Source organism: Vigna radiata, chromosome 8 (genome assembly GCF_000741045.1).
Source record: "Vigna radiata var. radiata cultivar VC1973A chromosome 8, Vradiata_ver6, whole genome shotgun sequence".
NCBI classification, from domain to species: Eukaryota; Viridiplantae; Streptophyta; class Magnoliopsida; order Fabales; family Fabaceae; genus Vigna; species Vigna radiata.
This window is the reverse complement of record NC_028358.1, coordinates 4,011,857-4,027,937: the sequence shown is the minus strand read 5'-3', so window position 1 is coordinate 4,027,937 and position 16,081 is coordinate 4,011,857. Positions and strand designations below refer to the sequence as shown.

The 16,081-nt window shown below is 31.4% G+C and overlaps 1 protein-coding gene across 1 annotated transcript; it reads right to left on the bottom strand.

Moving 5' to 3' along the window:
- Nucleotides 1-3,248: 3,248 nt before the first annotated feature.
- On the bottom strand, nucleotides 3,249-15,721 carry LOC106772297 (thioredoxin reductase NTRC). Its single transcript, XM_014658616.2, has 10 exons — nucleotides 15,403-15,721; nucleotides 13,857-14,064; nucleotides 13,681-13,786; nucleotides 12,997-13,262; nucleotides 11,424-11,703; nucleotides 10,877-10,984; nucleotides 9,158-9,244; nucleotides 8,949-9,053; nucleotides 3,650-3,780; nucleotides 3,249-3,512 (listed from the first exon to the last, which is right to left on the bottom strand). The coding sequence occupies exons 1-10, from the start codon at nucleotides 15,629-15,631 to the stop codon at nucleotides 3,452-3,454; spliced, it is 1,581 nt and encodes a 526-aa protein (XP_014514102.1). The 5' UTR covers nucleotides 15,632-15,721; the 3' UTR covers nucleotides 3,249-3,451.
- Between the last annotated feature and the right edge of the window lie 360 nt (nucleotides 15,722-16,081).

Below are 16,081 nucleotides of genomic sequence, written 5' to 3'. Positions count from 1 at the left end.
TAACTGAAAAAATAAAATTTAAAAAATACAAAAATTTCAATCAAATGTAATTGAAACGAAAGTTAAATTAAGTGAGATAAACCATAATAATTGGATTGTAGCGAAACTTAAATGAAGTGAGACAAAGTTAAGAATATGAATCAAGTTTACATCTCTCTGTGTGCTCTGTTTGGTGGAACAATCTCTTTGATTTTAGTTCTCATAATAAAAGATAGAAGGTTTATAATGATTTTATAATGATGAGAGAGAAATAAAAGAGAGAGAAAAAGATGAGAGAGGTACTTATAATGATTTATAATGGTGAGATGAGAGAGAGAAATAGGAGAGAGAAAAAGGAGTATCAGGGGAATAGCAGAAAAATATCGCCACGTCAGACGAAATTAAATTTAACGGAAGGGACTTATTGCAAGCAAAATCAAAAACTTGAGATCTAATTAAATCACTTTTAAAACTGGGTATCAAACGGAAATTCAGTTCCAAACTTGGAGACTAAATAGGTAATTAAACCTTAAAAATATCATACAATTGTTTAATTACTAAGCTACTTCTAAAATCCAATTTAACTTTGCAAAAATGTTTTCACTTCATATATCTTATTCACCCCTATTATTATAAAGATTAGGAAAGCAAAAGAAAAAAAAAAAAAATCTGAACTTGAAGATCTAAATAACAACTGGTACGTGCCTAACACATACCTCAAGTTAAAATTGAGACGCTTTAGAAATTATTAATTTCACATGTAATAACTTAGATTGTATCATGCATGCACAATGTACTAACTTGAATTATTGGAATATATATCTTCAAGATCTAAAATGATAATATAGAATAAGGATGAAGTTACTTCTCCGTTCAATTATTTATTCAAATTTTCATTAACTTTAGTTTTTTAAATTATTGAATTGAATGTGAGCTGATATATAAATAATAATAATAATAATAATAATAATAATATTATTATTATTATTATTATTACTATTATTATTATTATTATAAGATATTAGAAAGTGAATATAGAATATCAACTTGTAATGGAAAGTACTCATTAAATGTTAGTTTTAGGCACTAAGAACTTTAGCATTGTTTTTTTTACATGATCTTGGTTTATATGTTTTTTTTTTATCAACAATGTTATCTAGTTTCTTAAATGTTTTTAGTTATTCTTTAATAATAATTGGAATTTTACGTGTAATTTACGTAATAAAGTTTGTATTGAGTATGAGTAAATATTGAATTTAACATCCAAATTTAATTAGAATTAACTTCCAAACACCCAGAAAACAATATTTAAAGTTTGTCTTTGTTTACTTTTGCATGTGCCTATACTCACCAAAAATTTGAAAAAAAAAAAGCCTCTACAAGTATATCCACCCTCTAAAATGGCAGGGTTCCCATACTTCCTAAAATTCTAATTACATTCATGCTTAAATTAATAGAAAAAGATAGTATAAGTTTTTTTTTTCGTATTTTAATTATAGATTTGGTGGATATTTTGAATTATTCAATTTAAAATTCAAAAATATTAATTTTACATGTTTTGGATTATAAAATTTGAAATGTAAATTTGTATTTTTATTCTACAAGTCTAATGCAAATTTAAAAGATAATTTAAAATTTAAATTAGAATCTATATTCTATAATTTGTAATGTAAACTTACATTCCAAGTTATACAAATCTATAATAAAAATTTAGAAAACAATTTGGAATTTAAATTAATTTCTAATACAAATATAAATTTTAGATTGTATAATTCGTAATTCACACGTTTAGAATACAATCTTGAATTTAAATTACATTTTGAATTCCACAATCTAAAGTATTATACATTACAAATTTTATAATATAAATTACATATTGTATAATTTAAATTACATATTGTATAACTTAAAATGTAATTTTACATTAAAGAGTATGTAAGGGAATGAATGCATAAGAGGTCAATGGGGTAGGCTCACACACTATGGAGCCAATAGAGTGACCTTAAGAAACCTGAAATGAAATTAGGGTTTTAAATTAGATTTTAATAAGGGTAACTAAATCATTTCACTAGGTCTTTGGGGATGCAGTAAGAAAACATGTGACTGTAGAAAGAAATCCCATAATTGCATCTATAAATAGACCTCAACCACAAAAACTTTAGTGGAAAAAAAGCCCACGATCAAAACCGAATGGAAAGAGAAAATATTTTCCTTTTACAAAATAAGAAAAATCTAAATAAAGTGTGTGAAATACATTAAAATTAATAATTATGTTCAATTTTTAAATTAAGTAATTGTGAGTTTAATTTGTATTAAAATGTATATAAAATTGTTTAGCTCAGATACCCAGAACTGTCCAAAATAAATGAACTGAATTATATTTTTTAGTAATTAAATTAAATAAATTTTAAAATAATTAAACTGTTTAAAAATAAAATTGAATTTAAACCTTTTTAAAATTAATTTTGAAACTGAAATGCTATAAAAGAAAGTTCAGTGCATTGGACTAATTTCAAAATATTTTATATCAAAATAGAATTGACGTTGTTAGATCATACATACCAAAGTTATAATTAAAAAGTTACGATATAACTGTACTAATTTATAATTTCGCTTGGGACGACCTATTTAAAATTTCAATATATTTATATTTAATTTTTTATTTTTTAAAAATAGATTTACTTGAACAAATTACTCAAATTAATTTTTAATTTTTCTATACGAATTATCTTCTCTCTTGGATATGTAATCAATTGCTCTATTGAATTAAAAATAAATTACTAAATATAAAAAACTCAATATATACAGCTAATAAATTTCTATGCTCATTGTGAGTGTTTATATTCTTGATTAATGGTTATATTTTTACCATCATAGTAATTATTAATGTTAAAAGTATCAAGTACTAATATTTCTAATTGGACATTAATTTTTAAATAGTTGAATTTATTTAATTGATTTTAAATCAAATTAAATTGTGAAACCAACAAACAATTAGTTTTAAAAATTCAAAGTGAAATCTTATATCTGCATGACAGAGACCCACCAAAAAAAAGTAATACATCATTCTAAAATAAAATCTTGATCTAAAGATACTCTATTATATATATATATATCCCATTCCAGCTGTATATATTATTATTTAAGTTGAAGACTATAGTGACAAACACAAAAATTCAAGTGCATGATAGATTACATTACTTTTAACAAAAACTAATCAATTAAAAAAATAATAGTAAATAGCATTAGTTTCAGCTCGTAGTTGAGGCTTGCTGAACTAAAATATGAAAATGATAATATTGAACAAACAAAACAATAATAGTGATTGGTAACTCTACATGTACAATCTATGAAATTTAGTTGGTTCAAGGAATAGTTGTCAAAATTGACAGCGCTATTCAGCTGTTTTCAAATGGAAAACAAAATTGAATCACAGAATCTGAGTATCATCCTCAGGTGTTTATAAATACTTCTACTTGTTTGCTTCAATAAATTCTCTGTATTCTCTCTTCATTTTGACTCCAGAGACAGTTCTGCAAAATAATTAGTACCCATAAGTGATAGAAAAAGTTGATGTTTATATAGTGGGATGCCATGATATCAAACAATATATTTATAGTATAGATGATGCATGATAGAGTAAGAGAAAATAAAATCAAATATTACTAACTTGAGCATCTCCTTATTTTTAAAATATTGCACACATGGAGTGCCCATTATTCCAGCTGCCTCTGCTATCTCTGGATCTTCCTCTATATCAATTTCAACATAATGTACATTCTCATCAAATTCATCAATAACCTGTAAAAGGAGATTTACAAAAACATTAAGAAAATCAGTCTTCAATTTACGATCGAAAATAAATTGTGAAATATATGGAACAAAAAATAGTTTTATTTAGTTCCTTTGCCATGAGATCAGTATTAATGCATTCTTTTTATATATCAATATTGACAGTATCTAATATAATCTGGCTGCTCTCAGGTTGAGCACACAATAAGTTGATTTTTAACACGGCATTATTGTATGCAAATACATATTATTATGCAATAATTTCGACAAAGTGCATGGAACCTTTTTCACAAGCAGACGAACTAAAAGTAGCCTTATTTAGTTTATTGGTTCACTGATATAATTGTCCGTGCAATTTAGCAGGCTGACAAGGGAAAAACACTGTTAAAATAACATCATATTGGCCTAGTTCAAACAGAAACCTTGACAGACCCAAACTACCCAGAACAAAAGACCAATCAAGTTACTGAGGCCGGTTCATATTCGCGTTGGAATTCCCTATCTAACGAGCTCAATCATAATTATTTACCTAAATGGTCAAAATTTCATTAAATCGTGGTAGATTGAAGGATAAGTAGAGACAGATACAGCTCAAAAATCTTTAAATTTCATTATGCTTTGTTTAGATTGAAGGATGGGTTTGAGGAAATGGAAAAGGATGGATTTGAGAAGAGAGGTGAATGTGAGATTGTTTGGATTAAGGAAAAGATGATGATGATGAGAAATGTAGAGAAATGAGAAGAAAGTTTGTGAGTGATTTGATTGACATAGATGATAAAAAAATTGCTTTAATAAATGAAATTGTAAGATGACCAAATTACCCCTACACCGAACAACCTCTTATGTTTGTTACTTAGGAGGAGTCTAATTTGTTTTGTAAATTGTGTTTCTATGGTCTCAAGCAATCTCCACTTACATGATTGGGAAAATTTAGTCACATTGTTCAAATCTTTGCGCTGAAACACTATGAAACAAATCATTTGATATTTTATTGTAATACTTCCCTTGGAAAATGTATTTACTTAATAATGTATGTTAATAATATATAGTCATTATACGAAATGAAGCTCCTAAATCTATTAGCTAAAGAAATACTTGTACAATCATTTTCAGACCAAGGATCTTAAATATCTCAAATACATTTTAGGCATCAAGGTAGCCCAATCAAAGGAAGGAATTGACAATTTTCAAAGGAAATATGCTCTAGGTATCCTAAAAGAGGGTATGATTGACTATAGACTAGTGGATAGTTTTATGGACCCAAACAAAATATTAACGAGAGGAGGATGAATCTTTCTCTGACCCAGAAGGATGCAGAAGACTTTTTTTGTAGTTGGTATTGTCAACCAGTTCATTGATCATAGGAATGTTGTCCTTTGTGGTCTAAGATACATCTAAAGGCTCCAAGACAATGTCTATTATATGAAGATATAGAGAATAGCCAAATCTTTGAGAATTGTAATGCTAATTAGGCAAGATCTCTTATGGACAGAGCTTCTAATACAAGATATTGTGTCTTCACCAGAGGAAATATTATTTCTTGGAAAAGCATGAAACAAAATGAAGTTTCATTATGGACTATTGAAGTTGAATATAGGGCTCTGGCATCTCTCATTTATGAACTTTGAGTAAAACAGTTCCTCCATAACTAAAATTTTGAGGTTCAGCAAATCAAGATGTATTGCAATAATCAAGCAATTCTCCACATTGTTTCCAATCTATGTTTCATGAAAGGACCAAACACAAAAATTGTCTTTCATTTTATTTGAGAAAAGTTGTTGACCAAGGCAATTTATATCAAGTTTGTCAGATCTAATGATCAACTTCCATATGCATTAACAAAATCCTTGAGAGGGTGTCACGTTGAATTTAGTTGTTCCAAACTTGATACATTTCAGCTAGAAGGGGAGTGCTAAAAATAGGTTTAAAACAAGCTTTATTTGAAAGTTAATTTGAATTATACCTATCTATATCTAGGGTCTTAGAGGTGCGTTTAAATGTTTTCTACTCTTTTCTCTCTTATTTTTGTATCTCAAATCTCTTACTTTTTCTGTATATATAAATATGAGAACCTAAGAGAGTCTTGTACAAGCTTTCTAAAATATATTTTCTCTCTATTATTTTTCTCAAGTGATCTAATCTCCATCTTAACATAAAAGTTATGACGTGATGTGTTTCACTGTGAATATCAGGTATTAAAGTTCGTGTGATACTATTTGACGTTCAAAGAGTCGGTGGACTTTGCTTAGTTCATGTTCATCTTTTATTTTAACCTTTGCGAATTGGGTTATATGTTCCTTGGCATCTTCTAAGATATTTTGTTTGTTAAAATAGTGGTTCTTTCTTTTTTTCTCTTCTACAGTGTTTCTAGTATTAAAATATAAAAATATAACAGTGTGCTACAGTCATATAAATAAGGAGTTGATCTTATAGTTATAAACATAAGAATAAGGAGATGATCCTATATAATAAAAAATATCTAGATTATATATGTATTATTAGGAACATTTTTATTTATTCCTGTGTCATATCTTTGTTATTAGAGGATATCAAATCTCCTCTATTTATTGTATTGATTCATTTTTCTCAATATAAATAAAGCGTATGTCTTGGCTCATAGATTCACGGTTTCAGCTCAATATTTCTCTCTTCCCTAGAGTTTAACAGTGTGATAAGACCTTTAAGGTGTATGTTAGGAAGAGGGTTCAAAATCAGAAGTTTCATAACAGTTAACAGTGGTTGGGCAGTTTAGGGCCGTTTAGGGGTGGTTAGAGATAGTTATTAAGTTTAGTAAGGGTTATCTTTTACACTGCATTCACTTTCGAAGATTATACTGTTTAGAAGATTATACTGCTTAGAAGGAAAAGGAAAACTGATCTGAGAGATGGGTAATGTTTACTTTCGAGGATTTGCGAAGACGGAATAACGTGGATTTGCGAGATACCGGATTTTTGTATCACTTCCTCATATGAGATGATTTGGGGTGAATTGAAGGAATTTCTCACGTTTGCCCTTCGTAGAATTTCTTCTTCCTTCTCATGCCAGGAGAGAAGATGTCCCATCTATATTTCTTCAACTTTCTTTCATTACACAATCAATCCAAATCCTGATATATATATATATATATATATATATATATATATATATATATATATATATATATATATATATATATATATAATATTATAAATCAAATAAGATAAATTTATAGGTTAAATATAGTTTTAAATTTTAAAATTTAACACAAAACTAAAATCTGTTTTGTCTAATTGGTGATTTATTTATAGGTTAAATATAGTTTTAAATTTTAAAATTTAACACAATTAAAATCTGTTTCGTCTAATTGGTGTCTGGAAGCTACTTGGCATTGCATTGGAGTTGTATTGGAAAATTTTGAATCAATCTTACTTCAAAAACAAATCAAATTATAACTTGATAGTAAATTATTTTACAAAAAATATTAAATTTTAAAAAAAAAATATTTTACTAATTTATAATTTTTTTTATATTTTTTAAATTTACTTTAATAATTAATTTTAATTTTTTACTTTTTATAAACATTTTTACAATTAAATATAACATTAACAATTATCATTTTATAATACTTTGATAACTAGGAACATTTTGGTAATCTTTAATTTCTACCAATTAAACAATTTTTTTTGTGTCACATAAATCAAATTCTACATTAATTCTCACAAATTTTACTTCCAAATTCACTCTCAATTACTTCCAAATCCACTCAAATAAATAACAAAAAATTTATCCCCAAATCCCCTCAAAACCATCCACTCACTCTTTCCCAATTCCTCCCCTCCAAGTGAACAAAGCCTTAAGGAGGAAATGGTTCCTCCTAGTGGGTGTGTTGTATTTTCTTAAGTCTGGACAGCGTTTATCCTGTATAAAGGGATTTATTTCCCTTGGATGCTGTTGAATGTTCCCTTAATTACGTTTTTCATTAATGTTATGTGAACTTATGTTGAATTGTCAGTTTTGAGTGTTTAATCCTAATATATGATCTATAGAGTGGTTTCTTACGCTTAAGAAACTTAACGAATTGGTCCGACTTACCGGATCAAAAACACCAAAACACCAAATCAACCTCCAAAATAGATTCTCCCGTCGTTTCTAACCATAATGTCAATATTGAGAAAATGGATGGATCTAAATGTTCCACTTCCATTGTTGAGACACTAGTTGTTGTGAGTTCCTGGCTTATACATCTCCAACAAGAAGTTGAAGACTAAATCAAATGGTGACCAATCCGCTAGTACAACTTGTTTTGTAGCACACACTAGTAATTCTTCAACTTGTCACTCTATCACCTCTTGGTCCTTGGGTTATTGATTCAGATGCAACTGCTGACATATTTGGTAATCGTTATCTTTTCTCTTCTTTTACTAAATCGAACAATTTGCCTTTTATAACTGCTTCCAATGGTTCATAAACACAAGCTTGCAAAATTGGTATTCCAACCTTTCTCATTCCTTACTTTTGACTAAATTCTTTATGTCCCTAATTGCCCTTTTAATTTATTGTCTTTTACCTAATTGACCCAACCCCATGATATTCTTCTTACCTTCATTAAAAACAGTTTTACCTTGCAAGATCGGACATCAAGTCGGAGGATTGATGTTGGATGTGAGTCACATGACATTTACTACCTCTAACATCATCTGTATGTGAATCAATGGTCTCTCCACTGCTTATATATGCTCAATTAGGACATCTCGAATTAACAAAATTGCAGATTATAAGAATGAGGAATTGATCCTATATAACTAGGAATATCTAGATTATATATGTATTATCAAAAACTTCTTTATTTCTTCCTGTACCATATACTTATTATTAGAGGAAATCAAATCTCCTCTATTTATTGTATTGATTCCTTTTTCTCAATCAATACAAATAAAGCACTCATGTTGTCTTAGAAACACACAGATTCAGCTCAATGTTTCTCTCTTCCTTCAAGTTTAACAGTGTGACAGTGCATACCTGTTAAAACATCATGCATAGTTGACTTTGCTTTCTTTCTTTTCTTTTAAGGTTTGGTAATAACAGAAGATAAAATTGTGTACTCATTCGTAGTGTCACAAGATGAAAATACCAACAAGTATTATGAAATCTAACTTCAGGATTATGATATAATTTTAAATCCTCCCTTTTTCACATACCTTACTAAGGATTGGCTTCAGTGTCCTACATGGACCACACGTTGGTGATGTATATAATACACATATAAGCCTTGGACTTTCATGGTACAATTTTCGTAGAGCATACTGTAAAGAGGAAATCACAAGGCAAACAACATATTATAGTGCGGAAGTCACAAATAATAAGACTTAATCCTATCAACATCAGCATCTGATTAGGAAACACATACCTGTCCCTTATGCTTTGTAAGTGTGACGTCAAAGCCCTCTTGAACGTCCCTTTCTGTTAGTTCCTTCTTAACCTCTTCAGTTTTGGGCTGTTACAGGTAATTAAATTGGAAGGTTGAGATTCACATTGAATTCAGTTCCACGAATCAACTGGTTTAATGTAAAGTCTGTTTTCCTTACATTAGTAATTAAGAATTAATATATAGTCTTAACTAGCACCAGTTTTATGATGGCTAAAGCAATATAACTTAACTTTAGCAAAAGAAGAAATATTTAATATGACTAGATACATATAGTAGTTCGGTATTTCATTTCTTCATACTTTCTCCCAAGATATGTCCTAACTGTGCAAATATCCCAAAGAGAAATAGATGACAAGCTACTAGGGAAAACCTGTTCATAAAATTAAGGGTAGGTGGTAAATGGCTTCCGTAACCAGGTCCATCACCAATAACCAGAGCCTTTCTCTACTTGCTTGGATCATATTCAGGTAAAATATTTTAGAGTAAATAATTCATAGATAGCTTTCCAGATACCAAACGTGTTTTATGTAATGATTAAAGAAAAACTAGAGTCTTTCCTACTCCAGCCAGATTCAGTTAAAATATTTGAGTAAATTATTCATAGATAGGTTTTCCAATACCAAACGTGTTTTGTGTAATGATAAAAAAAATAGAACGGATAATGCAGCTCAGCTTTATTATGTTCCTCGGAATAAATGTTCAACAAGAAAACAGTACCTACTTCACACCTCACGATGTCATTAAAATAGAAGTTAAGTGCATGCCGATGAAACGAGAGAAGCCCGCAAGATTGGTCAACAAAAATAATCCCGTGTAATTGAGTTCAAAAGTCAACTGAGAACTATATTATCACTTCCCACAAAATATTAGCAAACCTTCACAATATGGATTATGAAGAGTATCCATTACAAAGAATGAGGAAGTGAGCAGAATTAGAGCTAAAAGATCCTATTAATGGAAACATCTGTTATTAATAGAAATAGCAGAATAACTATAGGAACAGCTTAGGGCCTCTTTGTTTTAAATTGTGTAAAATTGATTTTGATAAAATTAATATTGTGCAGTTGAGTTAACTGGGATGTGCCCAGATTAATCTGAACTATAATGTCACTGTAAGAGTACTTGATTCAGGGTGTATAACAAATAAGCCCTTAGTTGAGTACTGTACAGAGAGAGAGAGTAGTTACAATGCAGTTCAAGAGAAAAATAGGAGGGTGTTGATTGTTTTGGAAAGGAGAAAATCCACGTCTCATGATTATAAAGACATGGGAGGGAGAGAAAGTTCAGCTCTGCTCAACAATGTTATTGATATCCGTTCGGTGTCACCTTGTTATCAATTCCGCGATTGTTTAATCAATAAAAATTCTTTTACTGTATTTCACTTCTTGCCCTTTTCTATAACATAAATTTAAAGGACTTAGAGTAAAGAAAATTCTATGGCTAACTTCATTATCCAATAACAATTAGATACACGGTCTTTATTAAGTCATGTAAAGTTATCCAAATTATAGAACATATAAGCTTGTCATACAAATCTTGCCAAAATTGCATATGCTTCTGTAGAATGTATAATTAAGACTAGAATAATAAAGATATATTAAATTGGTAACGTGATTTGTAGACTTAGTCTACAGTGTTGTTTATGCGGAAAAGGAACAGTGAGTGAGAATAAAATAGGAGTTCTTTGAAGTAAAATACCTGATGGAACTCTACAAGAAGATCTTTGCTCACAAGATATCTCTCAACTGATAAAGCTGCAATGCATCCAGAACCAGCAGCAGTTATAGCTTGCCTCCATTCATGGTCCTATAAGAATAAGAAAGAATTTTATAAATATACTTAGGACAGTTACTTTACTGCATTTTTTTTCATACAAAAGGTAAAAAATTGAATCACAAGATATATTCAATCAATAAAATTTCCGGTAAATTTGCTTAGTCAAACATATGTTCAGTTTATGTACTACAGCATCATACTTAAATTAAGAAGAAAAAGAGTCAAAATCCTGTCCCCATAAAATGACATATCAAACGCTGCCTCAGCACATTAAGTGGGTTTGCCAGACGATGTAGAACTTCTCGACAAACACAGAGAAAAAATGATGCTATTGTGCTATGTTATAGACTGTTAAAACGGTATACTATAATATATCAAGTCATAAATTATTTTAGGCAATGTATTGTTGATTCTAATATGTTAGAACAATCAACTACATAAGCAGAATGCACTCAATAGGATAGGATACCTGCACATCTCCAGCAGCAAATACACCGTCAACTGAAGTTTTTGCAGTACCCTCCTCAACTTGTACATAGCCAGAGTGGTCAAGTTCGACTTGGCCTTTCAACAATTGTGTATTTGGTGAATGGCCTATGCCATAAAACAGCCCTTTTGCCTCAAGCACAGATTCCTCCCCGGTGTCAACCTTCCGTATTAAAATGCCAGACATCTGTCCTTTGGTGTTGCTTACAAGGTCCACTGCCTCTGTATCGAAGTGCACGGTGACATTGGGATTGTCATACACTCTGAAACATTCGTGATAATCAACCTGTTAAACAAACATTCAGGTAGTTGAAAACTCACATACAAAATTTTTATTAGTGGATAATTCACCATCACAAAGAAAACAGAGATAGATGATACAAATTCCATTTTTTTGTCTTATAAAAATTTTAACAGTGTTAAGCAACTTCTTGAGTATCTATAGTCTAGTAGAGAATGCCCAAAACCAGGTTCTATTTAGTCTCTTCTTTAAGACAAGCATTCACTTATAGACCACCAGAGAAAAATATTTTTATAAGAATGTTTCCACTATGTAATATCTTTGGGCTCAGCTTAGAAACCTTGACTGTGTCATAGACCACACAAAAAAAAATTACCATGTGCAAAACAAAAGTAAACTCTTTTTTCACAAAATACATCATGCTAGAATGAAGATCTATAAACTCATAGCATAATTTCAAAACCACTACGGAACTATGATTTTGAAAAGAAATTTAATATAATTCTAATATTTAGCCATAAATGTAAAACATTTTATTCCCAAAATGAAAAAATGTATAACATGATACAATTATTTTTCAAGTCTAAAGGAACTACAGAGATAATGACAAATATTATCAAAGAACATATGCTTATTATCCAATGATGCATTTTGCAAGAACGCGATCGTGATCAAGTAACATCTTTGCTTACGTCTTTACTTGGATATGAAGAGTGAGGAACTGTGGTTTCCCATGACTGGGAATAATTAAGATCAAATGTTCTATGTCCTTAGGATAATATAGTTTTCATATACACCATAAAGAGGTACAAGCAAAACCTTAATCTAGGATATATTTTGCAACTGGGTCAAAAGAAGCTTGAACTTGGCTAACAAAAGGCCCACATATAAAGCATTGAAATAGAGAATGCTAAAAATTCACTTAGAGATAAAAGAAATTATCACCATGTGTATGGCAAGTAAACAAAATAGGAACCTAAAAGTATAATTTATAAGTTGCATAACCTCAATCAAGCATGAGGTAACAAATAAAGAGCATATTGTACATAATAATACATATATAAAGGTTCAGCAACAGAGAACCCACTACAGACAATAAGATTAAAAGAAAGATCTAACAAAGATTGTATAAGACTCTATCTTTCCCACAGGAGTAGTGTGAGCGACTGTGTGGGGGAGAGAGAGAGAGAGAGCTGAAGTTATACAAAATGAAGTTTATATAAGTAGGTAATTACCAAGTTCAGTTTATAGATTGTTCATGATACACTCAGACTATATTCACAAGTAAGAAACGACAAATTTTAATCAGACACACCTATCTTGCATAGCTTTGGAAGCCCTCAGTTGGTCCCGACGTACAAGTAAATGGACATGGCGAGCATATTTTGTCAAGTATAATGCTTCTTCTGTAGCAGTATCCCCCCCTCCAATGACAGCGAGAACTTGACCTTTGAAGAGAGGAGATGCTCCGTCACAAATTGCGCAAGCACTAATTCCTCGGCTCCAAAATTCATCTTCTCGAGGTAGCCTGAGTCGTTTTGCAGTAGCTCCAGTAGCAAAAATGACAGTATGGCTCTTAACCTGAATTATGATACAATCAAGAAAACCTGATGTGACTACAACTGCTTTTCTTCACAATAAACATAACCAAAAAGATAATAAAATTAAACATACATATCGGTGTCAGAAGACAGAATAAAAGTAAATCAGTGTCACAAGTAATGGCAATAATTTCAGCATATCCACCGTAAATTGAGTGACGATCAAGCCAGGACCCACATTACAAAGGAAATATACTTCCTATATTAATTTCAAAATAAAAGCTTTTACCAAATATGTACAAGAATTTGCATAAATTTAATTCCAAACAAGAAAAGCATCACTAGGTGGATTAAGAAAATCAATAAAAATAAAGATAAGACCTTGAAGCTTTGGGAATATCAATATGTCTACGCAATCATTAAATTGTAAATCAGCTTGCTGCTAGTGAATATATCACCTTACGTTCACTACTTTGGACAGTGAAAGGACTACTTTTCACATCAATAGCTTCAACATCTTCCTGATGCAATTCTGCACCCCAACGTTCAGCTTGCCGTCGCATCCTGGATAAGCAGAAAATGTGAGAATTCCAATGCCAGGTGAGTAAAATCAATTACAAAGTAGTTTTAACACCTGTCCATCAGATCAGGTCCACTGATGCCATCAGGAAATCCTGGAAAGTTCTCCACTTCAGTTGTAGTCATTAATTGTCCCCCAGGGACACCACCAACTTGGTACCCCTCAAACACCACAGGTTTCAAATTGGCACGTGCTGCATATATTGCTGCTGTGTATCCTGCGGGGCCGGAACCTATAATTACCACATTCTCAACTCCTTTTCCTGTGAGAAGAAAAAGGATGCCACGATCAACTTTTCACGTCTATCAATAACAAAAGAAAGACTATACAAGAGAATTACATTGTCATAAAATAAGCACAAACTCAAGGAAAATCCAACAATAACATTCTCGGTAAGTAAAAAGCCAACGTTACTACAATTAGGGAAGACATTAAACTTCTACAGTCATTAAAGCAACAACTGCCAGAAAGGTCGGCACTAGCTTTGGGCCGAGAGAACTGGGCTAATCAAAGTTTTAACATGCATCGTCAATGTAAGTTTTTTACATTTTCAAACAATAAAGTTATGACCATAAAACATCTATAGTAAAAGTTAACAAATTTTCCATACATAATGGTTGGTAAACCTAGACATTGTCAATGCATACAACAATTGACTCAAGGAAATAACCAAAAATATTAGTAACAATGATGATGATGAGAATGCGTTTATTCAGTAGTCTACATGACTAAGTGAGATTAATCAATCACCACCAAGAGAAGCCAGAACAAATAATTAACAATCACACACAATGCAAGCTTTTCGCTATAAAATGCCAAAACTACCTTCCAAACTCCAAGTGTTTGATGCCTCCATCTCAAACACTCGTTCTCGAAAATTAAATACAAATTATCAAGCCCGTGGCTACATCCCACCATCTTTTCTATCACCGAATGTCATGAAACTGTTTCCCTTACCTTATATCAATTGTTAAAGCTTAAAACAAAAACCTTATTGACTAGTCTAAATGATAATGATGAAGATGATGATGCCCTTATTGACTAGTCTAAATGACTAACTGAGACTGTAATCAAACCTCACAAAGACAAACCACGACACACGACACCCATTCAACAACCACACAATTCAAGCTGTTCGCTCTAGAATTGCAAAACAGCCTTCCGTCTCAAATGCCTGTTCTCACGAATGAAATACGATTTATCTAACCCCGTACCTACCACCCACCATATTTTCCAACACCCAATTCTCACCACACGTTTTCCTCACCTTTGTGCTCAATTCCAATCAAATGTCACAGCTTAAACCCCAATCCTAACTACACAGCTGCCACTCAAAAAAACATTAGCAATGCAGACTTACCCCCCACACTAGCACCACCATCAATACTCGCTCTCATGCTTCAACACCAATCCTCCAAAACCAACTCACAATTCGAAACACAACAAAACCTCGTTTTCTCAGAAAATCTCCAAAGCAAAGCTTAATTGAAAAAGCAAAACAACAAAAAAAACAAAATTAAAGACAAATCGCATTGAATTCGCCGCCGTGAGAATACGGCCACATTCACGCAAAGTAGTAGTAGTCGCGGCGAGGAAAAACCTGGCGCAGCGACGGAGGAGGAGGAGGCGGCGGCGGCTGCTACTCGAAGGGGTTGGGGGAAAGAGCGGGGTCTGAGGGCCCGCCGCGAGTTGAGGAGAAAGAGGCGGTGCTGTGGCGGCGGGGAGAATGCGGCGGATGAAGGAGCGGCGACGGAGGTGACTCGGTGAGTCGGGACGGGACCAAGTCCGAGTCCTATCTTGGTAGCAGCCATTGGGCTCTTTGAGACCATACAAACTGCATAAGCGACTTAAAACAGTTGGAGCGCTTTCTCTTATGTTTTCTGGTTACTGGAGCGTGCAACACACGCACTCCAACCAAATCCTTTCGCTGCAAAAATTTTGGCTCCTTCTGTTATTAAATCGACAAGAATTTTTGTTCTTAGCCTCCGAAAATTTTCCAACACTAAATATTATCTTTTTTTTTTCTCACTAGATATTTCAACTCTGCTTCTGATATTTGTATTAGTAAATCCTGTAAAAACAAGTAAATAAATATTAAATAACAATATTATTAATTTAACCTCCCAATTCAGATATTTTACTCTTACTCAACTATCCGATGTATTAAATTTAATTCCAAAAGAAAATAAGTTAAAAACACGTCTTTCATCTGGTTACTATAACAACAAAACTACTTCTTATGATCCTTTTTCTAATACATTATGTGATTAAGAAATTAA